Source organism: Phaeoacremonium minimum (assembly GCF_000392275.1).
Source record: "Phaeoacremonium minimum UCRPA7 unplaced genomic scaffold PA7_03_scaffold_479, whole genome shotgun sequence".
Lineage (NCBI taxonomy): Eukaryota > Fungi > Ascomycota > Sordariomycetes > Togniniales > Togniniaceae > Phaeoacremonium > Phaeoacremonium minimum.
Genome location: NW_006921381.1, coordinates 95,882 through 121,891, shown reverse-complemented (window position 1 = coordinate 121,891; position 26,010 = coordinate 95,882). Strand labels below are relative to the sequence as shown.

The window sequence follows — 26,010 nt, the reverse complement described above, 5'->3', positions numbered from 1 at the left end:
CACGACGTCAAGACAAACAAACTTTGTCAAACCAGGTTGTCTGTCACCCGGCTGTGCCTAGACTGAGCTCACCTGGCGAAGAAGAAGAAAAAGATATCACAGAAGATGATTATTCAAAGTGCCAACCTTTCTGAGCTCTGAGAGTCTGGGACATCACGATCAACTCAGCTGACATGGCCATCTTCAGCCGATTCCCCCACCTGCCTCTACGGGTGATGAGATGAATACAGACAACTGGCGGGATCGAGTGCATGAGCTATTACCAGGATTTTACGGCTCAGACTCAGACTCGGAGCAGGAGTGGTGGCCGGATTCTTCCATCCCAGACTCAGATTCATGATGATCGAAAGCTCCATTTCAAGGAACATGTTTCTGCTTTCTCGAATTGGTCTGCTCTTTGCAGGAGCGTGGCAGATGTTTACAAAGCAGAGCTCAACTTCTAAATGAATATCGACCTCGATGGGCTTGTCGCGTTAGCCAGCACCGCTACTACAATCAATGGACAACGCCACGATCCCATCCCAGAGAGACCGATTACTTAGACGTTTAACGCATGTGCTATTCATGTGCTATCAAATACATTACGAAGTGATCGAGATGGAGGTACAGTTGCCATTTGGTGGGAATCCGAACCAGCGATCTTGAAGGGGGAGGGTTACAGTCTGCATGATTTCCTCCGACGCGACTATATAAGTCTCTACCGACATTGCCCAACAGGTTCTCACAGCTGGAGCTAAGGGGAGTGAAGTATCGATTAGAAATCAACAGTTCACGAACGTGATGGGGTCGAGGGCTGAGTCCCTACGACCAGTGAAAACAACGTATTCAGACGCTTGCTTCGAATGGATCCATCTACGCCCTCCTGGTCAATATAATTAGTGACCGAATCCTCGAAGATGGTCCGGCTGCCGAGGCAGCATGATGGGGTTTTGGTACCGCTCCAGGCTGTTCGTGTTCCGCCTTTCTCTAGACAGCTGATCTGCTCTTTTGTTGATCTCTGCATTCCAGCAATCGCTTGCACACAGATGCTCATAAGCATGGCTGCATCAACAGCCCATGGGACATAACCCAGGAGGATGAAATTTGGACTTGCTCCAGCGCAGTATCCCACGACGACTGCCACAACTATGGACACTAGAAAGATGATAGGCTGAAAAGGATTCCCCTCCTGTCTACGGTACACAAATGACGATGCTGAACACCCAAGCAGCAAGCACGATGCAAGCATGAGCCCTGGGGACAGTTCGACATCGAAGTGTACAAATGGTAGCCCATATCCCAGCTGTTGAAAGTTCTGATCCGAAATTGTCAGCATGTACAATTTCAGACAAGACCACGAGCACTCACTCTACGATTTTCCAGCCGGAAAGTATATTCAGAGGTTACCAACGAGCATGCAGTAACGAGAAGAGGCTCGGACAGCTCTATGAGCCAGCGCATGCCGCATTGCTTCCGAGTTTTCCTTTCTTTGAATGGCCCTTGTGAGAGGCGCTGACCACTGGACATTGAATAATTGGCGAGTGTCGGACCAGCGAGCCTGGGTCGCGGTTCGGGAGTTCAAGGTTGTCATGTTTTCGATTTCGAGGCAGGAATGCTTCGGTGGTTAAATCATTGCATCTCTCAAGGCTCTACCGAGTTCGCAGTTCACCTGGAGAAGTGATCCAGCAGCCCGAATCCGGTCGCAGATCTGTCGAATTCGAGCCCGACATCGACGCATGTTCGCCCGCCCCATCTTTGCGAAACTTCTTATCAAGGTCAGTGGCCAACGAATTATCTACTGCGAGGCGTCGCTAGTGTCTAAATGCACACATGACACCCGATTCAGCCTATTGAGTCCAGACGAAGGGGGGTCGATGGCGCTGTCAAGGCGAACGTGAGGCTGACCTACACCGAAGGCATTGACCAATCCCCGGCGCCAATGCAAGGCTTGGTATGGTTCGCCAGAGATGCGCACCGGAGATACGCACTTCACCTTATAGCGACAAACTCGACCTTGGAGACGTGGCAGTATTCCTATCCATCCAAGGTTGATGCCCGATATTCGAGGAAGCATGGATTGGTCCAGAACATCCAAGACCAATGCAGCATGGTCGGGTTTAAGCTTCTTGCAACTGCATTCTGTACCACTCATCCCAAGGGACGATCCATTATAGGATCTCGTGAATCCTCTATGAGCCTCAATAGATCGACCGATGGCTTCCTAATGCGGTTCATGTGTACGCTAGATATAGGTTGGCCTTGTTATTCAAGTATATATTGCAGTCTCATCACAGCCTGACGAATTTGCTGTAGCTACCCAACAGAATAGTGATCCATTTTGGATTGACCTCATCTACAAAATTCAATTCGTCGAACATTTAGGCTACAATGATTTGAATTCACGTTACGATGCTCGCGTGACCACTAGTATGGTCAAAATGCACAACCTCCAAGAGCTTCTCAGCTCCCTAGAACAGTTTCAACGTGAACATGGAAAGAGCTGTCAGGTAGCAAAGGTACTTGCGTGTGGAGGCATGACGGGCAGCTCAGTCCTGCTCCCGATATCTCAGCTTGAAAGTCAACGGTGGTTCTCAATGTTCGTGTACCAGAATTATTGTTCACAAGTGAGGCGGCTAACCATGACTCAGACTTATCCCAATCTTCATCGTGTCCGCCGTGATATGGCACACGCTTCATTTGGACTCCTTCGTTCAGTGAGCATATCACCTCAAGGATTGGAGAGAGATGATTCTGACTCCGCTAGCGTTGGCCCTTACGCTTCACCCTTGGTCCTCTTGATCGTGATTGTTGCGCTCCTCCCAGGTAACAATACTCGATCAGACCTAATTCCTTGGTTACTTCTTCTGTGTGTGGTCGTAAGCTTGACGACAGTCGCCTTATCCGTAATTCTAAATCGCCATGTAACGCAGTCGAACAGGCAAAATGACCATGAGGTACTACCAGGATCGTTGAATCGCTCGTCATCCGGATCCGGCAACGTTCAAGATTGGCTCGATCAAGAAGAGCTTGCTGTAGGCAGCAATCCAGAGCCAGCACCGCCATCTTCAAGCTCAAGCCATCCAAGGACTGAGTCTTCTATCACGTTATCAAATTTATCAGCGAATGTTCGGCGTTCTCGCGATCCTCGCATAGGCTACTGTCCTACCAGCGCTGGCGCTTCACCCAGCCAAGCATCCCGCAGCGGAAGCCCTACATCGAGTGTCCAAGTCGATACTTCTGCTGACACCCAAAGCACGGAAGACTCAGAAGCTGGCTCCGGCGCCCCTCTGCTCAATCATGTCGACCACTCGCCGTGAGGATGCTGACTCGTCGGATGAATGAGGTACATCGAGTCTGGACCTTGTTTCACTTTGCATCGAATTTCAGTATATATAGTATACCTTAGTCAATGGTTAGGGTTTCTATAGTTTCACCACTGCAGTCAAACAAAACACCGAAGCGAGTTTACGCCTCGCCGGCCTCCAGTGGAAAGCGACAAACAGTTAAAATCATACGTTTAAGGTGTTGGTGGTAAGTCTCATCACTTTACTGAGACTATTGCACTTCGTTGTTGTCATTATGCATTATGCGTCTTGGAGTCAACGGGTTTCAACAGTACCGCGGTTCATCCATATTACTCTGTTTCTTTGATTTGGGAAGGGTTTGGATGATTCTATGGCAATTCTCAAATCAGCTATACTCTCGTCATTCGTACCCTTGGTTTCAAAGAGTATTAGACAAGGAATTGGTTCGCTTGATCTCTGCTGGCGTTTTTTTTTCGGATACGTTCGATGGCATAAACATCACGTTAAAGAACAGCCTTTGGGCGATGACCGAGGTCTGCCGCGTACAAAGAGCTATAAGGGGAAGCCTCCCCAGACGTTTGAAGGAATTGATACAATAACCATTGCCCCAATGCAAACAGTTGAGCTTTGGAAGTAGATGGAGTCAGGGATATGTAACAGTAGAAAGAGTAGTATCTCGGCGAGATGGACTCGCTTGAAAGTCAAAATAAAATCAGACACAAAAGTAAAACCGCAGCCATTAATTATGTCTCCGTGAATAGTCCAACTTGTCTCCTGTTTCGTTGCAGAGGATTACATGTCTGATTGGTCGAGTCTCTCAGAATTTGATAGATTTAGACAAGTGCAAGATGCGCTTTACACAGTTGTTCATTGTCTGGTAACAGGGAAGGAAATGTCAACAGATCACTGCTCCAATGCTTCTGACTGCTTACTATGGCTACATGCGCACTGCCAAGCGTCGTCTATCCTCAGACTTTCAAAAAAGCATATCGCGGACTCCATCAAGCTCTAGTGCGTGAATCAAAGTCCATCGGGGCGTACAATATTCACCTAAAAATGCCTTTACACCCAATTCTCCTCGAAGTCATTCCAACCACAACATCCCATGACAATGCAAACCCAACGTGGTGTAAATGCGTCCAGATCGTGTTGATGGTTGCTATCCGAAAGATTCACCGCCATCTCAGCTCTATGCAACAGGTGCGAATGGCGCCGGTGGCGGATGAAGCTGGTCAGGTCCAAATGACAACGGAAGTATCTACATTCATTAGATCAGTACCCCAACTAGTGCATTAAAGAGAGACACTTACATCTTCGAGCCGCAGAATAGCGTAGTCTCCGTTCTTGTCGAACATGAGGATTGGCATATCTTGCGTACAAAACTCGCGAATACTACAACAATGTCAGACTCAGCACATGTAGAACACGACCTTCGTGCCAAGTCGTCGATGATGACCAGGATAGGAACGAAAACAAACGCAGATTAGGGGCTGAGGATGTTCGGGGCGGAAGACCGACAATTGCCTGCACATGCCGCAGGGGCTCGCCGCCGGCGCAATGTCCGTGGCTACGGCAAGTGCTTTGAAATCTTTGTGGCCCTCCGTAACAGCCTTTCCAAAGGCTACGCGCTCGGCGCAGGTTCCAACCGGGTAGGAAGCGTTCTCGACGTTAGCCCCACTGATGTAACCGCCGAGCTTGGTGAGGATCACGGCGCCAACCCGGAACCGACTGTACGGGCAGTATGCCGTCTCTTTGGCGGCAACGCTGTGCCTTTTGAGGGCGTGGAACTCCTCTGACGTCAAGCCGAATGTCTCACATGTCGACTCAACATGCTGCGTGTTCGTGCTATTTAGATACTGGACTGTGGGCGGCATCTTGAAAAGTGTAGTCTTGAAATGAAGAAGCTGAGAGAAATAGGGCTCAATAAATGTGAAGAAGCTTATCGGTAATTCAACACTTATCTCTTGGCCTCAAAAGTGAAAGACGGAGGTGTCAGACAAGCTTTCTAACGTTCCAGCCCGAAGGAAATTAATATTTAAATGGAACAATATCGGACCGACTCAATGTGGTGCTAATATTGCAGGAAGGATTTCAATCAATTCCAAAACAGCTAATAAATGAGGCTATTCACATTCTAAGATCTCCTTTGGGTACGCAGTGTGTTCTCATTTGTATTATGAAACGACACCATGACCAGCTGCTTTTGTAGCACGGATTTTTCGCAGCGATTGTGTGTCTCATGTCTCTGCACATCCAAAACCTTCGCCACCTCCACAGGTTGCTGGAGCAAGCTTCGCATTCTTCAATTACATTGGGACTGTCAACGGATTCATGACTCTACTTCATGATCAGCATTGTGCTAAGAGGCCAATGACTTGAGCTCAAGACTTACGAGGCGCCTCCGTCTACAACGATGTTTGCACCGGTCACGTATGATGAGAAGCCGCTTGCTAGAAATCCAGCAACACGCGCGACCTCTTCTGGGTGCCCAGGCCGTTCTAGGCCAATGGTGTTTTCGCGCATCTTGTGATAGGTGTCAGATCCACTCGTATTGACCATCGTACTAGAAACTTGGGCGCTTCGCTTACCTCTTTGGTTTGCAGAGCAGCTGGAGGGAACTGGGATGTCATTCCGCGCATGTCAAACTGAGATCTAGTAAGCATCCAAGCCAACAGTCCTACTCATGTCTCACTTACACCTTTGAGATCCACCCCGATATCAATCTGCCCAGGCGATATGCAGTTGATGCGGACTCCCGTGCCCTTCAGAACGGGCACACCCGCCCGGACGACTCCAAGGCCTGCATGTGCAGTCATTGTGTAGCAGGGGCCCCAACATCCCCCATATGTAGACGCTACGCTGCTGATCACGATGATGCTCCCATACTTCTGTGCCTTCGGAGCTGCATTCGGGTACGACTTCTTCTCGGTCAGCTTTGCCATGGCCGGTGGCGCAAACTTGAGCGCGAAGAAGGGCGCCAATGAATGGGCCTCGAAACACTTTTGAAGGTCTTCTGGGGTTGTCTCTTGAATTGATGGTGGTCCAAGCAAGCCTGAGGAGCAAACCCACACATCTAGCCTTCCGAAGGCGTTGAGTGCCTCATCGATGAGAACCAGCGTTTCTTCTTGATTGGAGACATTGAATGGATATGGGATAATCTTAGTCTTCGGATAGTCCTTTCCGACAGCTTCTAGCAAGCCACTGAAGCTATCCGTGCTGGCTGTTCTGTCACATGCTATTTGATATACAGTCAGTCTTGTCGCCTATGTGAATGACATGCGGTGTATGTTCCCAGGCAAGCTAAGTGAAGAAACACTGGCATACCGTAAATCGAAGCAGCACCATGTGCTATCGAGGTGAATCAGTAAAACATTCGCAAACGAGTGAATCAGAGCTGCGAACCGGCCAGTTCCTGTATTATAGCTTGTCCTACCGGCTGAGAGGCACCGGTCACCACGCAAACAAACCCGTGCTATGACAACTCAATCACCGTGTTAAATTGTATGATTGTTCGGAGAGAAACTCACAAGCTTGCCATCGGTGCGATAAGGGCTGAAGTCTTCTGTAATGTCCATCGCTTCTTTGTTAGTTCACGACTGGTGCATGAAAGTCGTGGTAATTCAGACGAGACTGAGAGAAATACGGCCAAATTTGAGAGGCAGATACTTCACCTCACTCGGATATAAAAGAGCATATCTGCAAGCTACTAAAAGACAGAAGCCAGCGACAGCCAAGAAACTTTGATCCAATCGGGTGCTTGTCATAGTAATTGACGACTATACTTGACGTGCACCTAGAATGCATCTCCGTGGCAGACTGCCTCACCGGAACGTCACTGACGAAAAGCGTGCTTCTCCGAGGCGCCGCTGGAGTGCTTGTTTGCCTCTTGATAAGAGATGATAAGTCTTGCCGATCTCTGTTAGTCAACCCAGTTCACTGGGTGGAAATGCTCTAGCAACGGCACAAGCATATGATGTAGGTCCTAATCTGTACTTTAGCGGGGTCCTCTGCATGTTCTAGAACATGTAACACGAACAACATCTTTGAAGACGATGAAATTACATTCGTTGCTAATGTTAGCGATGGGAATAGCAACTCTTGGTGATAAATCGCTTGGTCAACCGACCATGCACGTGTGCATATAACAGAAAACCCGGCATTCAATTTCACTTCAAAACTTCAAAGGGAATTTTATTGTAGTTGACCTCAAGCTGGGCTAATTCAGACTAGCAGTTTACGCCGTCTCTAGGCGGCTTTCATGGTCCTGGTTTCTATGACTGAAGTCACGGACTGCTTCTGGAAAGGTATTGGATTTCTAAATCTCCCTTCTTCCAAGCTGAGCAGTATATCCTGTATACCGACAGAAAAGCACCGAAAAAGCAAGCCAACATTTAAGGACCCATCTTAAAAGACTCTCCAAACGCCACACCGACATACACATCTTACATCTTCACAACAGACGACTACTGCCATCCCCAGAACTTATAAACCAGGGACAAGGTCTCATCGGGGTGACTCATGGGGAAATCATGACCGCCTCGGATCAGATTCCAGCTGACATGTTCCCTACCACCTACCAAAGGCAGAGCATCCTGCTCATACTGCATTTCTACTGTTAGAGAAAAAGGAGGTGGCCTCTTTTTGAGGGCGACTTACATCATCTGGATGCACAACCTCATCGGATTTCCCAAAGATAAAACACGTTGTGCCAGCCTTGCGATCCGCCAACCGCGCCCACGCCGCCTCCTGGTCCATCATCGGTGCATAGCGCACCGTGCTCATGAAGCTGGGGATGAAGCCGTCGTGGTATTGCACCATCCACCGCACGTACCGCCACACCCGGCGCTGCAGCTCAGAGGGCACCTCGTCGCCGACCGGGTCCGCCGCCTCCTCCACCGCGATGTCGACGAACTCCTCGACGGGCGTCGTCGGCGAGTGCGGCTTCACCGAGCTTGCAGACTTGGCCCCCGCCGGCGTCGACGCGCCGCTGTTGCCGGCGCTGCCGGGCTTGCGCCGCTTCGTGCTCGACGCGATGGGCCGCTGCAGCCTGCGCCGCGTGAGGGCGGCCAGCACGCGCTCGGGGACGACGCCCGTCTTGAAGACGAACCGCGACAGGCGGCCGAAGTTGGCGGCGCGGATCAGGCCCGCGGGCGCGAGCAGCACCAGGCTAGCGACCATGTCCGGGAAGGCCGTGGCGAGGTGCACCGCGATGCCGCCGCCGAGCGAGTAGCCCAGGAGGTGGAAGCCGCCGGCGCCGGTCCAGGCCAGCGGCGAGGACGCCAGCACGAGCAGGGCCTGCGACACGTACAGGCGGGCGTCGTGGGGAAGGTCCCCGACGCCATCGGAGAACCCGCGGCCCCAGAGGTCCTGTGAGGAGAGGATTGTGTTAGTGGATGCAGGAGGTTTCCGGGTCTGGGAGCGGGAGGTTCGGGCCGCGTTGTAGAACCAGAGTTTTGGCGACCAGGCCATCTCAACTTACAAACAGCATGACACGGCACCCCTTGGCAACCAGGCCGTGGGCAATGTGCGTAAGCGTCTGGCAGGAGGTGCTAATGCCATGGATCATCAGGACCTTGCGGCCATCCTCGGGGCCGAACTCGTAGACTCGTATTGAGCCATACTACTGGTCTGTAAGCATGGCTCCTCTAGGAAATAAGAGGAACTTGGAGGGTATTACCGGAGTTTGGACATCTCGTGCGCCGGGGAAGTAGTCTGGCGCATATTCGAGCTTCTCTATCTCACTCTGGCTTAGTCTGGGGATCGCGGTCTTGAGCGGATTCGGTATGATGCTCCGTTTCTTGGGATACAGGGTGTGGCGCAACAGGGCGAGCAGTGAGAAGGTGGTGACGACGGTCGTTGTAACAATGAGCGTCGTCGTGCTCCCCGGCTGGGCAGTGCATGAGTCGAAAACGTAATCCATTCTGAGTCGTCGTAACCCGACTGTGTCTAATTATATCCGCGCTCTTTTGATGGCGTCACCAAGCCGACCAGATCAATGTGAAGAACACAGACAAGCTGGGCGAGAAAGATAGAGTAAAGGCAAAAGTCCAAGAATGAAAGGCAGAAGATGATTTACAGCAGCAATAAATGAACGTGAATGAGGCCTCTTGAAGCCTCGTCGATATGCGGAATTTGGTGACTCAACTATTTCCAGTTTCTGGCAAGGCAGGTTTGCCCTACCGTGGTGCTGTAAACATCCCACGTGGGGCACAGCTAGTGGTGGCCCTGGCCCTGCTGACGTGCGGTCTTAGTTGGGTCTGGCTTGGTGGTCATCACATGGAAATCTGTAATTAGGCACAGCACTCTGCACGAGCGAACGCATCAGCATACAATTCGTTATTGAAAAATACTTGTGCATGCAATTTTGAGCCTCCAAATCGAAGTCGCGTCTCAAAATCCGACGTGCTGTCTCCCAGACATGAAAGCAACCAACTCCTCGTAAAGTCCCCACATGACTAAGAATATGGTATCGTGATGCCCCCTGAAAAATCCCATGAGCCTAAACACCCAGTCCTGCTTGAACCATCCAAGCTAAAGACCCTGTTACAACCATAAATAGGTAAACGAGTTATCTGAAAGACCATTCCGGCAATGCCTTTTCTGCATTACGTTAAGCCTACTGCCCAAGCCGCATTACCTAACTGCTTGATCAAGTGACAGAGGTTTTCTACAATCGGGGGCAACTGCTCCTCGATATGGAAATTTGTACGGAGAATCTCTTCCACCACATCCATGCAGGACTTGGTGTCCTCTAGGTACGACTCTCCCACGCTTGTCTCTCCCGGCTGCTGTGAGTTTGGGCCGCGAATCACTGGCTTGCCCTGACCGAAGCCGGTGAATCGGTGAACCTGGGTTGAATCAAGTCCATCAAGATACACTGGCTCCTGCACGACGTGGGCTGCGTTGCGTCTTATCGCCTTCGTGATAACCCCGTGGGTCCAGAGGGCCAGGGCCGCGTGGTGCACCGCAATGGCGTGGAAATCCTTCAGATGCCCAGGCGGATAGTTCTTCGCAAATCGAAGGACCTGGCCGGCATGCCATAGTGCCTGACGGGCTTCGGGGCTATCTGCCCAATTCTGTAGAGTGGGATATACTCTGCGCGCTTGGTCCTCGCCTTCCTTGCCTGAAAAGAGTTGTAGGTCATCTAGTGACACGTGTAGATATAGCATTAGGAGGTTTAGGAGAAGGCTCTCCTGCGCGGAGAGCATTTCATGCCATCCAGACGTTACCAACTGAAAAGTTTGCAAAGATTTGCACAACTCCTGATGTCGAGAGCTCAGCAGAAGCAAGTTTGGGTTGCCTGCAGGATTAGGTGACTGCGCGCTTGATCTATGGATAGCGTTCAACTGTCGGTATTCCCAGATCAACGACCAGAAGCCGTACAAGTAGATCGACAAGGCATATTGCACATCCAGCCGCTGATGGTTTGCCGCCAGGAGATTGATATCGCGGAAAAGATCACCGAGGGAAGGCGGTCTTTTGCTCTGGGCGGCTTGTCTCTCGATGTAGTGCATCTTCCATTCCTGTGCTGTTTTCGCGAACCAGAGTTCGCGGGCCTCAGGCAGAGGCAGTGTGAGTTCTGCGTACGACATTACCGGATTGGTGAGAGTTGTCATTGAGGTCTGTGCGTCTCTTAGGTAGGCGTGAAAGGCGAGTCTGAATATTCAAGTTAGTCTGAGTATTCAATTCAGCAATTGACAGTGTCTTCACCTCTTCCATGACTCCCTCCGATACCACTTCTTCCATTTGGCCTCGAGGACATCCCCCTCATCGTTGGGATCCACATAAATGGTTGTGTACGTGGAACGTTGGAAGACACCTCTGCCACGCATCATTGCAATTGGAATTTGCACATCTATATCCCGTTAGCTTGAGAGTATGAAACATCAAGCCGTTCATAAACATACGACACTCGGCGATTTCCATCTTTCGCCTGTTGCCACTCCAAAGGCCAATGTCCTGGCCGAGAACCAGAGCTTGTACGAGGCCAATATCCTCAATTGTCAAGTTATTATCCTCGAACTGTGAAAAGGTCAGATCAAGTTCAGATATATAAATTGTGCATATGCTGATCGCTTACTCTAGCTGGTATTGTGATACCTGATGGGCATCGTCAGCATGTGATCAACTTCATCGACAATCAAAGGCCAACTTACGGACTGCCTCCTGAAGAGCAAACCCGAACCTCCTTAGTGTTTGTACGGGGGCAAGTGTGGCCCCTGCGGATGCAGCAACAGCCAGCCACTCCGGCCACTGTGCATTCAGCGCGAAGGAGCCGTAGTGTATCCACTCTGAGATCTGACATAGGTGAGAGGCTAGGAAGATGTGTACCAGTGAATCCATGACGTCTGTCGAAGGAAAGGAAGAGGCGACACGAGCCATGATCGAATTGCTTTTGCAAGTGCTGAGAACGATGGCTAGAATCTTGTCCCGCGAGGGCGGCTCCATCTTGTCAGCGATCACACGGTCGACCCTCATCCGGCTCTCCTGGAACTGTCGGCCATTCGTATCCCCTGACGGTAGCGGCAAGCTGTTCTGTTCGCAATAGCCGCTGTCGGTCTTCCCAGGTATGAATCGCCATGGTGACTCAGTCCACACCTTGACAAGCCGCTGTCGCATCTTCGACATATCTGTCGAGTCTTCTACGCACAGTCGGTAATCGGGCATGTTCATATTCGAGGCAAGCATGCCATCGACATTCCAGGTATCGAGCAAGCCAAAGTCGACGTCGGTTAGCTCCAGATTGCTATCGTCATTGAAGTCCAACACGGCTAGGCCCTGTGTCTCTTCCATCTTCGCCGACTCCAGTGACTGCTCGTAGAGGATATCGCGAAGGAAATCCGAAAACGGCAGTCTGGCCATGTCCAACATGGCGTTGTTCTGGTATACCTCCGAATTGTTTTGGTCCATCAAGGTCTCTGGAGTTGGGAGCTGAGCTTCCTCGCCCAGGGGCTGCTGGGTGCCTGTCAATATAGGACACTCATTTTTAACGAGAGGGTGCATGGCGTTCACCATCTGCGGCGGAGGTGGAACGCCGAGAGCATGGTGTTGGGCGGATCCCATTGAGTGGTAGGATTGGGGACTTGTGTCCTGGACCGACTGACCAGCCGATGACACCGGCGCCGAGGTGACGCCTTGTCCATTCGCAGAGAGGTGAAGCAAGTGCATGGCAGCAGCGGAGCCAGCCTCGGAGGAGGCATATTCGCAGGTGAGGTTCCTGTTCCGGCAGCGTGTGCAGGGCTTGGATTCCTCGCACTTGACTCGGGCCTTTGCGCACGCCTGGCAGGCATGGGCAACTCGTCCGGCGCTGGGAGACGAGTTGATTCGCCTGCGCTTGGTCGAACTGTCGTTCTCGTCGTGGTTGGAGCGGTGCCTCTTGAGGAGATCGGCCCGACCAAAGGCCTTCCCGCATACCTGCATCTAAAGGTCAGCACTCAATCCCCATACTCGGAGCGGGCGCAGCGCACGTCGCATATGAACCTCTTCCCCAAGGTGTGAGTAGCAATATGCCTCTGCAGATGTTCCGGCCGGGAATACCTCCTCAAGCAGTCGGCGCATTGGTAAAGGCTTGCGTTGCTGGCATGACTGCGTGGAGCTGAGGTTGGGGCTGGCGGCACCGGTGCAGATGTCGTTGAGTGGGCGGGAAGTGAAGAGCCTTGGGCGGCGCCGGTGGAGGGAATCAGGGGAGGCGCAAAGCTCTGATGCTGGTGTTGATGCTGGGCTTGAATCGAGCCGACAACCAGCGTGTTGTTGACTGAGGCAGGCGGAGGCGGCGCCGGGTTTGGGTCGGCATGGAGGATATGGGACAGAGGACTGGCCATTTCGATGGTGACGGACCGGGGAAAAGGTGCTTGTCAATTAATCGCCGGCCGTCGAGTCGAGGCTCTGTCTGCTCTGGTGGTGACAGCGGTCTGCTAGGCCAATTGAGCCATAGCTCGCCCGGTTGAGCGAACCAAGATCTGAATCCGATGTCTGGATATGCCTGCTCTAGACCCGACGGAGAGCGGGTCTGGCCAAGTGGAGGGGTTTGAGGCAAAATCCGGGGTAGTTTCGACGTCTATTGACTGATTGATTGAGTGACTGACCGATTGAGTGAGTGATCGGGAGTGAAGTGGGAGACGACGGATGTCGTGAACGGCAGTTAGATAACCTTAGTGTCGTAGAGTAGTGCAACGGGGTAGGTAAGGAAGATGATTCGAGCAGGGTAAGGCAGGTGCGACGGAGACACTTTACTTAGAGTCCACGCTAACTTATTCATTGACTGACTGACAGACAGACGGACAGACGGACAGACCAGACATGAGCAAAATGCATCCGTTTCAAACATCGTCTGCAGGCTTCGCACAACTACACTGCACTGCACTGACTGAGTGACCGGGGGGATTTGCTGGGATTGGGAAAGAGTCCAATTGCCAAGCCAAACCAGACTTGCACAAGCTCGTCGTCATCCCCCGGGGATGAATTGTTCATTGCCCCTCTCTCGCAGCGGGGCCAGGCCCTGTATCTGGCCTAGCGAGGCCTACACTCTTCTTCGCCAAGATATCTACTTCGCAGAATCCCATCCCACGTCTCTCTTCCCTTCTCTCTCAAGTCGCAGCATAAGGTATCAATCAACCATATGCACCATCTTGACGTCGCGCCAGGGAAAGGGCAGACACCACCCTCCCTTCACTTACCGAGGCGCATACTCCGTCCTGTACTGTGCATACATACATACATACATACACGCCTACCTACCCAATAGAGGTACTGTACAGTACTACGGCCCTGGTGCTTGACCTGCTGTCTACGATCTACCCGCGCGCGGTGACCTGTCCAGCGCATCTGGCGGCATATCTACATGGAATATTCCTTCTCCAATCCCCGACAACACCCGGATTTGTCGAGGGTACTGCCATTGGTCGGCATCGTGGTGTCTCATCCGTCGCTGTCGAGGAATAAGACCACCGGCCAGCCCGAATGGCATTGGCTTGACGCAGATCGAAGACACCACCTACCATAATACTCTGCCATCGCCTACGCTTCTTCCCACGCACGCACACGGACACATGCCGTGTCAAGGCATCGATGATCCTATCTAATCTACCTAGCTAGGTAAGCTCTTGAGAGTTGTGAAGATCTACTGCATAGTACTGTACGCTGTCCGTGTTCAAATCTATGCACATACATCGTAAGTAGATACGGATGGAAGTCAATCGGTACTTCTGCATGCAGACAATACCTACCTCTTCGGGATGAGTGAGACCTTCCCCGAAGTCGCTACTAGTAGGCCATCTAGACTCCCTCCCAGGGAGCCAGCTAGGTATCCTGTCCGACGCCATGGTGCCTGTGTCTCGGTCCAAGCCTCAAACCTTATCACATCTTCAGAGGTCCTTGTCACGGCGGTAAAATTGATGTTTTCTTTGTTTTCTCAAAATGCCTAATTGCAGCCTCGAGTCAAGCATCGAACGACACTTGTCTCCCATTCTGTCGACTCCTGTTTGAAGACTGACAAAGAATGAAGTGAAGGTCGGATGGGAAGATCTCTCCCGCTGAGCCGCGCAATGGGAGATCACATTAATCAATGGCTGCTATATATCTTGGGTGGTATTAAAGCCCGGGGACAGGGTATTGATGCCACTACCTAGACTAGCGCCCGCCAGGGACTGCTACCTTACGCAGCAACCAACGCTGAGGACGCGTAATAACTTTATTAAGTCAATTTATCGCCCACGATGGCCCCATGAATGAGATCGCCGAGACAATATCACTGTATTGTATACAACAACGACATTGTAGAGAAAGTCGTGCTTGGCTTGGAGCTTGACCTGCGGTGCAGCCCCTAAGCGACCGCATTGTCCAATGCCCAGGCTGTGAAACGTGAAAACGAGTCCCCGATGGTGCCCGCGTGCGCGAAGGTGTGTGTCGATTGCAGATGAAAAGTATTTGCTCCCCCGATCGGCTGCAGATTGTTGGGCCCCTAAAGGGCGGCTATGTACAACTACGTTGCCGCATTTTCAGCTGGGAAGAACAATGAGGTGACGAGTGTCTCACGAATCAACAGCCGTGTTCTATAACTCCTCGACGCGATGCGGAAAATCTACCCAACATATCCCTGTCTACTGCTTCGTTTCTAGTGCTTGTAACGCCCTGGAAGACTTAGAATGGCGGGCTGAGCACTCGATGTTCGCTTGAACTTGCTGAAGATGGCTTTCAAGACAAAATGATCGAGCCATTTCTTATGAGTAATGGGGTTGCATGTGCCTTCTCGTGACCCTTAGGACAATGCGACAGCCACCGCCCGCTGTCTTACCCTCTCACTCCACTAGCATTGCAAGGTGCTTGACAGCGCTGCCTCCGTCAGGACCGTGGTCTCACAGTTGGACATGTTCCGGACAGCCACAGAGCTTTTCATTGACTTTATGGCTGGGGGTCAGGAAAGAACCTCCCTGTGCTTGAGATGAGAGCCAACCTACCCAGGTAGTATGACATCCTCCCAATAGACCAAAACCAGAGTCCAGACCACGGCTTCGAACCTGATGGGAAGAGACCAGTCATTTTTCTGGGTTACCGGTAGATTGGTGGCAGGCATGAAGTTTCATGCTTGGAACAGAACGTGGACGCCACGAGATACTTGTAATCCATTGTAATGCACATGGGGCACTTGCGCAATCAAGCATCAAAAATTGAAACGCTCCAGCGCGTCGCGCAGAGACTTTTTCTCCCAATCCAAGGGCCTGAGTTCTCTTCAGCTCCTATAACGGAGTGGAAACAATTGAGCTTTACCACTGACTCGGGGCCTCTGCCAAGATGGTCTTGCCTGAAAGGGATTAAACAGGCTCTGGTTGCTTACCCGCTTCAAGTTATCGTCATTTCCCAAATGGCCGGGGCTGTTTTATCGAACTCTGATTACGCAGTAATAAGTAGAATCGGAGAAGGAATGTCTGGGAACATGCAGGCAGAGAGAGAGCCTGCCTCTGAATTCCTTTTAGTCAACTTCTATGTGTGACCCCGTGGCACATTCACTCTGACAGATATTTGTTGCCGTGCCCTCCGCGTCTCCGTAGTTGGTCAGACCTGCTTCGCATGTATGGCGTAGCTGCTATATAGAGATATGGCACCCGGATCGAATGCCTAGGGCCAGCCTCGACGTTTTGCGATCGCCACGAACCACAGCCTCGTCTCACGATTGCCGAGAGCGCTACCCGTTGACGGACGGACACGCTCACTCATAGCCTTCGACATCATCCCCATCTTCCCCAGACGGTCAATTGTGGGGTAAATAAGCTTCTGGGACCAGACAGTGCCATCCAACGATCCTATTACTTTCTGGACCTGGTCCATTGGGTGCTGGGCGCCGTCTGAGTCCATCTTTCCTCTCCGGCAGTGGGCGTGGGCTCTTCACTAACACGCCGGAAAGTGGGCGTGGTGCTTGCTGGCGGCGGACTCCACCCCCAGATTGGTAACACCCTTTACGGGCAGGGCCACCAGAAAGTTGGCATCTCGTTGTTGACTTGTTGCTCCAAGTGACCTGCACTCTCCGCGGCGTGCAGCGCGGGGGCCCAGCCTGCATCATCCGGGGTTTGGTGTTGGGCCGTCGCCTCCAATGCTGCTAGGGTCTGGGCTTCTATTCTATGCGAGACGGGCATCTCGGCACCACAAGGAGACATCTGTGTTTTGCACCTCGTGGACAGATGCCATGCGACCTGGCTTTCCTATATAGTACACAGGATCAGGTCACACACATCGATACATGCTTTCAGGCATTCTGGCGTAGACTTGCTCAGGACTCAGCCTTCCACTAGGAACGATCCCTCACTAGTCCTCAACAACGAGGTACCCCTGAAACACTTATTTGGTTTGCCAACAATAACAACAACATGGCGGAGGAAGATCAGATCGCCCCGGCTTTACAACCGGAGCGGACAGAGGAACAGAAGGTCGAAAGAACGAGGAAGAGAACTCTCGGAAACGTAAGACTTCGACACAAAGAAACGAACGAAATCATCTTGATACCGACGCCGTCCAAGGATCCCAACGATCCTCTCAACTGGTACGTTGTGAAAAGGAGATTGTCCATACAATACTCGAATCTAACAACAGCTTCAGGCCACAATGGTACAAGCATATGATCGCAGTCATCATCTGCCTGGCGATGATGTGGTGTAACTTCCTTGCAGCCGGACCTACCATCGCCATTGTGCGTACAACTCTGAGCTTCTACCCAGACTCGCCTCCGACTGTTGATCCTGCCGGCTTCTCGAAGAACATTGCCAAGGTCGCGTATTTCTTCACGACTACCGCTCTCTTGCAGGGTACCGGTAACTTCTTTTGGGTTCCCATCGCCAACAAGTTCGGTCGTCGGCCTGTCTACCTCATGAGCTACACGCTCTATCTCGCCTGTGCGATCTGGCTCATCTTTGACAAAACCTATTCCGGCTTTCTCGCTGGTCGAATCATCATGGGATTTGCTGCCGGAGCTGCCGAAACTATTGGTATGTTCGTTCAGTAAATACACATCTTCTTACGCAGGACTAATGAGGCGTAGCTCCTACCACGATCGCTGATGTGTTCTTCCTCCATGAACGAGGTACAATCATGGCGCTGTACACTTCATTCCTCTCAGTCGGCGTCGCTTTTGGTATCATTATCGCTGGGTAAGTTTTCATGTCGAATGGCAATCGACGTCGGAACTTACAGAGATCTAATTGCCGTACAGACTCATTACCATCAACCACGACTGGAGAGTCATCTACGAAGTGGCCGCTGCCATTGTCGGATTCGTCCTGTTGGTGGCCTTCTTCGCCTTCCCCGAAACTGCATACATACGAGACGTGCCCTACACTTCACCAGGTCAAACGCAAAGGGCGCCCAGCGAGAAATCCGGCGCTGCCGTGTCGGACATCGAACAAGCAAGCACGCCTATCCCTCCGAGGAAGACATACCTCCAAACCCTAAAAGTCTACAACGGGAAGTTAACGAACGAGAGCTTCCTCAAGATGGTTGTTCGACCCCTGGGCCTTATTTGCCTGCCGCCGGTGCTCTGGGCAGCCCTCGTCCAGTCCGTCACAATTGGCTTCCTGGTGGCCGTGACATCCAACGTGGACGCTGCGTTCGAGGCTACATACAACTTCGAGCCCTGGCAGGTCGGCCTCTGCTTCATCTCTGCCGTCATCGGTTCCATTCTCGGCATTCCCGCCGGTGGTCATATGGGAGATATCGTAGCTGATTGGTTTACGAAGCGTAATGGCGGTATTCGTGAACCGGAGATGCGACTCCCGGCCATGATTCCCTGCCTCATCACGACGCCACTTGCACTCATTTTGTACGGTGTAGGGATACAGCATAAGCTCCACTGGATGTGCCCAACCGTAGGGCTTGGTCTCTGTAAGTGTCTTTATGTCAAAACGTTAGCCAAAAGTCTCAGAACACGATACTAACACTCTAAAGTGAACTTCTCCATCGCACAAGGCACGAATGTCTGTCTTGTGTATGTCATCGATGCCTACCGCCCCGTCTCTGGTGAGATCACCTTGGCGGTCATGGGCTTCAAATGTAAGTTGTCTTGCTACCCTGCAGAAAGTTGTTGTATCATGTAACTGACCTGTATGTTAGCTTTGTTCGGATTTCTCTTGTCATTTTACACTAATCCCTGGGTGGCCGAATCCGGCTACCAGAATGCCTATGGTGCCATGGCTGGCATTGCCGCCGCTGTGATCATCATGTGGGTGCCTCTGTATATATGGGGCACAAAGATCCGGCATGTTACCTGGCACTGGCCGATTATCTCCTATATCCATTGGAGCGACGATCGGGAGGTGGGAGAATAAGCCACCACGTTTCTTTTGTTATTCCGCGGTACGCTTGGCTGGCACCCGGTCGTGTGAGACAGGAAGAGGGAAGAAAATTTACGAGTGATTAATGTCGGCTAGTTATATTTAGTACGCAAATTGATGTTCAGCAAAGGAAGTGATGATAAAAGTGAGCTCGAGGTGAGAGGGATTGCATTGGACCGATCCCAGGAAGTGATTCCATGCAGCCTGTCATCACAATAACCACTTTCTCCTCCCATCTACTCCATAAGGTTAAAGTAGAATTAGAATGTATATTTCACATGATCTTAGTGGCTGAGTTGGCGCTGCTCCCGTCTTATCATGTCGGTCATGTTGTTGCATTACCGACCACAATAATGATTCACCTACAGGTATAAACACGTACACCTCGAGTTCAAACCAGGGGGTCGAAGTTTTTGTCAATTGGACCAGTGTTTTTTTCGTCCCATCCCTTTCTACTTTGACTAGCGGCATCTTTTTCCACTGAATTACCTTCTTTCCGTAGCCTAGAATGGACGTTTGATTTCAAGACTCGGTCAACTCGATCGTCTATTCACTGTCTATGCTGCGACGCCTAAATAACATATTCACTTCCTTCAGCCTCTCAAAGTGAGAGTCCACCGTCAATTACCGCATTCGTCCCAGTCACACTCTTACTTCTTGCAAAACAAAGGACCTGTTCTGCGACATCGTCAACAGTGGCCAGTCTTTTGAGCTTCGTCGCCTCCTTCATCGCTTCAATCCGCTCCTTTGGGAACTGAAGACCCCAATCCTAGATTTCGTTAGCAAAGCTATTGATTTCGGATCGAACGAGGCACTTACAGTCAGCAGTAGTCCAGGAGATACTGTGTTGACTCGGATCTTAGGTGCTGCGATAATGGCGAGCCCCTTTGCTAGGTGTATTTGGGCTGCCTTTGTGACAGCGTATGCCTATATGATTCGTTAATATGACGACATATTCAAGCGTATGGATTACACAACATACCAGAGAACTACCACTGACTTTCACTCCCGCCAGCGAAGCAGTGGTGATGAATGCGCCTTCGGTCTCATCCAGATGCTTCTTCGCAGCATGCATCAACCATAGATGCGACTTGACATTCATGTTGAAGCATTTGTCCCAATCCTCCTCAAAGACATTGTCATCTAGATCCTGCAGATTTCTAATATGTGTCCAACCGCCGTTGGAGAAGACAACATCGAGTTTGCCCATAGACGACACGGCCTCATCAACAAGCCGGTTGATATCCTCCCTCTTCGTGAGGTCGGCCTTGATTGCATGGAAATCTACTCGGCCGTCAACCTTCTCGAGCGATGAGGCCTGGGATAGCTCATCAACGAGCGACTGGGCCTTCTGAGTGTTGGTGCCGTAGTTGATCACGACCCGTATGCCGTTCTTTGCGAATAGCCGGGCTGTGGTGGCGCCGAGACCGGCACTGCCGGCGGTGATGAGCGCAACGATGGGAGCGGCCATGGTGAATAATATACGCAGATGGTGATTGGCCAGAAACTATAGGACTCAAGATATTGGAAAGTGTCGTGTGTCGCGCTTTTGTTGCAGTGAACTGCCGGGTTGTATGATGAAGTCCACCGGCCCGCCATTGCGGTGCCGGACGAATACCGAGCTACGGAGGGGTTCTCGGCTGAGCTCCGTTTGGTTGTGTTAACGGCTTCAAGACAAGGAGACACACTTCGTCGTCATATCGGCAAGGTTTAATTCTAGATCGTTGATTGTGATGCACATAGTATTCCAGATCTCCATGCATAACACCTCAAGCTCTCCTTCGTCCCTTCTTTCATATACCGAAATCTCGAGCGAGATGTTATGCGTTGCTGTATTGTGGTATACTTTGTTTAGCTTCTCCACCATCCACTTGACGGCAGTTCCCCACGGTCGAAATGTTAGTCGATTACAGTGTGTGCAGATAGCCTGTCAGACCCTTCTTACTTCTCCGCATTCTCCCCAAGATTGGTCCATGATCTCTCTCATCGCCTCATTAGCTCCCGCACGTATAGTCCTAATCCAATCCCAATTTGGGCCTTCGATCGTCCCTGAAGAGGTAGGTTCTGGATGCTTACTGCAGCGGGCCCGGGACTATCTCCCTGGCTGCATCTGCATGAGGTTACATATTCTCCCCCGCCTTCCGAAATCCGACCCGTGTGTGCCTCCCTCCATCTCCCCCACCAAGGGAGCACCGCACTCACATCTGTTTGCTCCATTGTTACACCTCAGGTTGGCTAGTCCGCCTCAGTTTGGTTTCCTGGCTTGTTGGTTTGTTGCTTGTTTGGTCCTGGCCCCTTAGTTTTGTGGTTCTTCCTGCATGTCTCGACCGACGACTTACAGGCCAGAGCCATACGAGCTTGTTCCTCTTTCTCTCCTCTCCTCGCGCTCTCGGTTTGTCTCGCCGGGAGAGGCCCTGCCTGTCTGTGCTCGTGCCCACTGTCCACCCCATCATCCCGTGGTGGGGCTGTTCCGATCTGCCCTCTGCGGTCATCGAATGGATGACACGCGGATACGGCTTCCAATGAACATGCTTCCCAAACTCTCCTTCGCAGCTCTTGGCTGGGCTACCCTGGCCTCCTGCCGAGTTGGTGAGGCTAGGCTGCCACTGTATGCCCCGGCACATGGACGTAGAGTGAAGCCATTCGGCTCCATGACGAGACCCGGTGGGCTTCGGACATAGGGTGATGTATTCGGCCGATCTTTGTGTGTGCGTGAGGCCTGTGTGGACTAGTAGATCTAGGATTCGGAAGAGAAGGAGGAGGGAGGGCTTGGTATACCTAGACCCCCTCTGTCCATTGAAAACGGATGTACCCTCGTCGTGTCATGCTTGCTTCGTCCGTTCTGGCTTGTATTGTTAGCCGGCTAAGACACCGCATTGACAGATCACCAGTCACATTCGCCCACACGCCGAGATACTGCATTCCCTTTTAGAGATCAGATCACTTTTCAGCCACGATGGCAGAGCCCACGGGAGCGGTGAACGGTGACGGCGTCGCCGTGGATGGCTTGATTGCGAGTCCGATAAAAGTCGGCCCCGAAAGCCCTTTAGTAGATGAGCATCCCTCGCCATTGAAGGTTGCAATAGTAGGCGCTGGTATTGGCGGGCTGTCTGCTGCCCTAGGACTGCGTCGAAATGGGCACGAGGTGGAGGTGCGGCGCCCCTACTTACTGAATTCCGCAGTATGCACTGACTCGAACGGCTGTAGATCTATGAACAATCCCGGTTTGCCAATGAAGTTGGTGCAGCAGTACACCTGGCCCCGAATTCGAACGGAATATTACGGAGATGGGGCATATTTGCAGAGACGTTTGGCGCGACGCCAATGCAGCATCTGATTGAGATGTCAGAAACGGGAAGTGTTATCAAAGACATTGATCTAGTCGAATCTCTAAAACGTTGGCAACATCCCTGGCTGCTGAGCCATCGAGTCAATCTACACGACCAGCTCAAGAAGCTTGCAACGGGCCCGGACGGCATTGGCGCTCCCGCAAAGCTGCACACTTCTTCCAAGGTGGTCCAAGTCGATCCTGAGAGCGGTACTGTTAAGCTAGAAGATGGCACAACGAACTCTGCTGATCTTGTCATTGGCGCTGACGGTATCTTTGTAAGTTTTCTTCCTAGTAGCGCTTCATATTTTCTACTAACAGGCGTTTTTCAGTCAATCACAAGAGCTTGTATCAAAGACGCCGAGCTCTTCGGTTCGGGGAAGGCGGCTTTCCGTTTCTTGATACCGCGCAAACTTGCTCGAGATGACCCAGTTACAAAACACATTGGTGAGAACGAGAATACGTTGCTCATGTGGTATGGGCAAGATCGCCGCGTTGTAGTTTACCCGTGCAATGACAACGATCTGTTCAACTTTGTCTGCATCCATCCCGATACTGAGTCTCATGCAACTCCATCCGATGGTGAGTGTTGAGATACCAATGGGCATGAAACGGGAACTAACCTTGCGCAGAGTGGAACAAGCAAGGCTCGATCGAACAAGTTCTAAAAGTCTACAAAGACTTCGACCCAGCTCTATTGGCACTAATAAAGAAGGTCAATCCTGAAGTCGTAAAAGTATGGCAGTTGCTCGATATGGAAAAACTGTCTACGTGGACTAAAGGCAAACTTGCTCTCATTGGTGACGCCGCGCATCCTTTTACACCACGTAAGAATTGCTCCTTTTGTGAATTTTATAAGTCACATCTAATATATCCTAGATCAGGGGCAAGGTGCCGGCCAAGCAATAGAAGACGCAGCAACGATTTCGACTGTGCTGCCCAAGGGTACAGCCCCTGAAGCGGTTGGAGAACGACTCAAGTTGTACGAGCAAATAAGATACAAGAGAGCTCATGCTATCCAAGAATACTCGCGCCAAGCAGGCAAAGACTGGAAGGATGGAAAACCAGAGATTGACAGTAAGACAGACAGTCATTGTCTAATACCAAGACATGCTAATGCTGACCGGCGGCTTAGTGATGGCTTACACGAACCACAACTTCGGCCACGACGAGCTCGATAATTCAGCCAATATATTTAAGCGGTGGAAGTGGGCTAAGAAGACGAACATGTACTGGAGGATGCCGATTGCCTTTGGTCCATTCCCCGGACCGCGGCAAGACGCCTACGGCCGGAATCTGAAGGAGGGACCAACGAGGAGTTTCCGAACAACTTCAATCAAGTTCAAGACCTCGAGAACATTCCTTGAAACACTCTTTCCGACCGAGTCCTTCAAATTCAAGAATGCGGACACGATATGTCTGGCCAGCTTTTCGCTCACAGAGCTGAATCATATGCAATGGCTCGGCGGCGAAGGGTATCTCAACCTAGGGCTGTTCGTCCACGGTGTCGAGTACCAGAAGAAGGACGGGACGACAATCAACGGCACATATATGCCCATTCTCTTTGAGAGTTTGTGTGATCCTATCGTCTCCGGCCGTGAGGAGCTGGGCATGCCTAAGTTATTCTGCGACCTGACCATGTACCGAAGAGCGAATTCCGCCAGAGTCATCGCCTCATGGCGAGGGGCCCAGTTTGCCGAGTTCGTGCTGCCGGAACTGCAGGAAGACGATCCGTCAACAGAGCACGGCACCATCGGCGGCGAAGCGGACTACGGTATTCTGGTCTACCGGTACATCCCCGCGGTCGGTGTGCCCGGGAAATCTGACGCTGAATATGCCGTGGTGGTGCCGCACGAGGAGGAGTCGAAGGTGCAGAGCGCCAAGGTGAGCACTGTGGCGAGGTCGAAGACGGCGAGCGTCAAGATTGATGCTTTGGACTGGGATGCTCTGCCAACTTTACATCACGTCACGTCCGTATTGGCGCAAATCCCTATTTACGAAGTCGTCAGCGCGAAGGTGGTGGAGGGGACGGGTGTCCCCGATGTCTCTTCGGCGAGGAGGATTGAGTAGAGTAAGACTGACACAATATTGACCTGAGTAGACCTCTAGAGTAATGGTATTTTCCATATTGTATTCTGAGTACAACAATCATGCCCATCAACATAAATTTTAAATTCAACCCTAAAACTCCGTACCCCTTTGTGTCGACTTAGTCTGGACGGCCGATGCTCCCACTATGAGAATCGCATTGAAGCCCTCCACCGATTTTTCGATAGGTAAACAGTACACGAGTCAATTTCGAGCCGCTGTCTTCAAAGATAAACCTTTGCGCCGGCCCATTTCCTCAACAACTCTAATACCGTTGAGAGCCTTTACACGATCTGGCTGCTTCGTTTCCCGAAAAAATGCGATTAGGGCCTCGATTTATTCGTTGTCCGCGAAGGGCGATTGACTTGCATGCGAATCCAGATAGCGACAACAAGGAAGATTCCCAGGGCGAAGTACGGGATAGTCTGGTCCTGATATTCAGGGAACCCGGCCAACGAAGCAAGCTTCTCGTTGGCCATGTAAATCAGTGGCACTAAGCCGCGCTGAGAGGTCTTAGTACTTCTCGTCTATGTGGCGAGAAAGTTGAGGAAATTTACCATCTTTTCTGTTGTCTCCCAGCGCTTAGTCTAGAGGTGTTAAAGGCTTTGGCTACAAGGCTCTAAGGTTCGAGATATGCTGATTTGCAGTCACTTCACTTCTCAGCTGGCCACATCAATGCAAAGAAGAAACATTGGACTTTAAGAAATTGACTACCTCTCTCTTCAAATATCAGCTATCTTATATGACAAGCGCGGGCTGTTTCGCAACGTCTTGGCCGCCATGTGAAAGGAGATCTTGATATCAAACTACCCAGTGCGAGGCATCGGATCCAGAGCCCTGGAATCCATTGTCAGGCCGCTAACCCTAAACTGCAATAAGTCCAAATACGCTGATCCCTTTCTGGTTGTTTGATTGAACGACCTGTCAGCTTACATCCTTTCAGCTCTGGCGCCTCCTTATCAGACGTGTCGGCCGCTCGCTGGTTGACAAATTGGAGGCGAAAAGGCTGAAGGATGACACGACCCTGTCAATTGTCGTCTCCACTTAGCCGCTATGAGCGAGATCCTGGCGTAATTAGATAGCCGCAGGAGCTCCAGGCAATCCAGGCAGGTAAGCCGATGGAGATAGTCCTCGGTTCAAGATGGCTCTCTGTCATTGTTAGTTGTTAGGACGTCGTGTGAACAGATGCTGGTCGAGATGTTCAACTTATTTGGGCGAGTTTGGCAGTTGCTTGTGAAGTAGTGGTTATATTAGGCTTTACCCGTATGTTTGGAGGAATGCAGCTAGCCTGTCTGTAAGTAGATTTGGGGTCAAATCTCATGTCAGAATCAGAAACGGCTGGGAACACAGCCCCAAAGGCAGCCATTCCGACGATTTGCGAGAAGCTGCTACTAAATTTGATAGTAATATGGCCATAAAATGCTCCTTTCACTTTTCTCATCTCTTCAATGCTACGGTATCTCAAGAAAATCTGAAACGCATCTCACACAGCACG

The 26,010-nt window shown here is 51.3% G+C and overlaps 6 protein-coding genes across 6 annotated transcripts; 2 read left to right on the top strand and 4 right to left on the bottom strand.

Annotated features, from left to right (window-relative positions):
• Positions 1-4,473: 4,473 nt before the first annotated feature.
• On the bottom strand, positions 4,474-6,822 carry UCRPA7_6524 (putative cytidine deaminase protein; the record flags this gene model as incomplete). The annotated part of the gene is made up of 9 exons (XM_007919061.1): positions 4,474-4,542; positions 4,595-4,676; positions 4,803-5,222; positions 5,677-5,807; positions 5,873-5,929; positions 5,981-6,519; positions 6,609-6,632; positions 6,752-6,756; positions 6,812-6,822. 9 exons carry the CDS (start codon positions 6,820-6,822, stop codon positions 4,474-4,476), a joined length of 1,338 nt encoding a protein of 445 aa, XP_007917252.1.
• A 925-nt stretch (positions 6,823-7,747) lies between these two features.
• Positions 7,748-9,204, bottom strand: UCRPA7_6523 (putative alpha beta hydrolase family protein; the record flags this gene model as incomplete). The annotated part of the gene is made up of 4 exons (XM_007919060.1): positions 7,748-7,885; positions 7,941-8,651; positions 8,764-8,904; positions 8,962-9,204. 4 exons carry the CDS (start codon positions 9,202-9,204, stop codon positions 7,748-7,750), a joined length of 1,233 nt encoding a protein of 410 aa, XP_007917251.1.
• A 685-nt stretch (positions 9,205-9,889) lies between these two features.
• Positions 9,890-12,704, bottom strand: UCRPA7_6522 (putative c6 transcription factor protein; the record flags this gene model as incomplete). Its single annotated transcript, XM_007919059.1, has 6 exons — positions 9,890-10,940; positions 11,007-11,139; positions 11,192-11,306; positions 11,365-11,384; positions 11,441-12,247; positions 12,389-12,704. 6 exons carry the CDS (start codon positions 12,702-12,704, stop codon positions 9,890-9,892), a joined length of 2,442 nt encoding a protein of 813 aa, XP_007917250.1.
• Positions 12,705-17,143: 4,439 nt separating this feature from the next.
• Positions 17,144-19,093, top strand: UCRPA7_6521 (putative mfs transporter protein; the record flags this gene model as incomplete). The annotated part of the gene is made up of 6 exons (XM_007919058.1): positions 17,144-17,316; positions 17,373-17,758; positions 17,812-17,920; positions 17,983-18,650; positions 18,714-18,818; positions 18,879-19,093. The coding sequence occupies 6 exons, from the start codon at positions 17,144-17,146 to the stop codon at positions 19,091-19,093; spliced, it is 1,656 nt and encodes a 551-aa protein (XP_007917249.1).
• Positions 19,094-19,656: 563 nt separating this feature from the next.
• On the bottom strand, positions 19,657-20,570 carry UCRPA7_6520 (putative short-chain dehydrogenase protein; the record flags this gene model as incomplete). The annotated part of the gene is made up of 4 exons (XM_007919057.1): positions 19,657-19,670; positions 19,754-19,868; positions 19,919-20,026; positions 20,082-20,570. 4 exons carry the CDS (start codon positions 20,568-20,570, stop codon positions 19,657-19,659), a joined length of 726 nt encoding a protein of 241 aa, XP_007917248.1.
• Positions 20,571-22,441: 1,871 nt separating this feature from the next.
• UCRPA7_6519 (putative fad binding domain protein) lies at positions 22,442-24,497 on the top strand (the record flags this gene model as incomplete). Its single annotated transcript, XM_007919056.1, has 5 exons — positions 22,442-22,705; positions 22,760-23,009; positions 23,060-23,254; positions 23,307-23,504; positions 23,563-24,497. The coding sequence occupies 5 exons, from the start codon at positions 22,442-22,444 to the stop codon at positions 24,495-24,497; spliced, it is 1,842 nt and encodes a 613-aa protein (XP_007917247.1).
• Between the last annotated feature and the right edge of the window lie 1,513 nt (positions 24,498-26,010).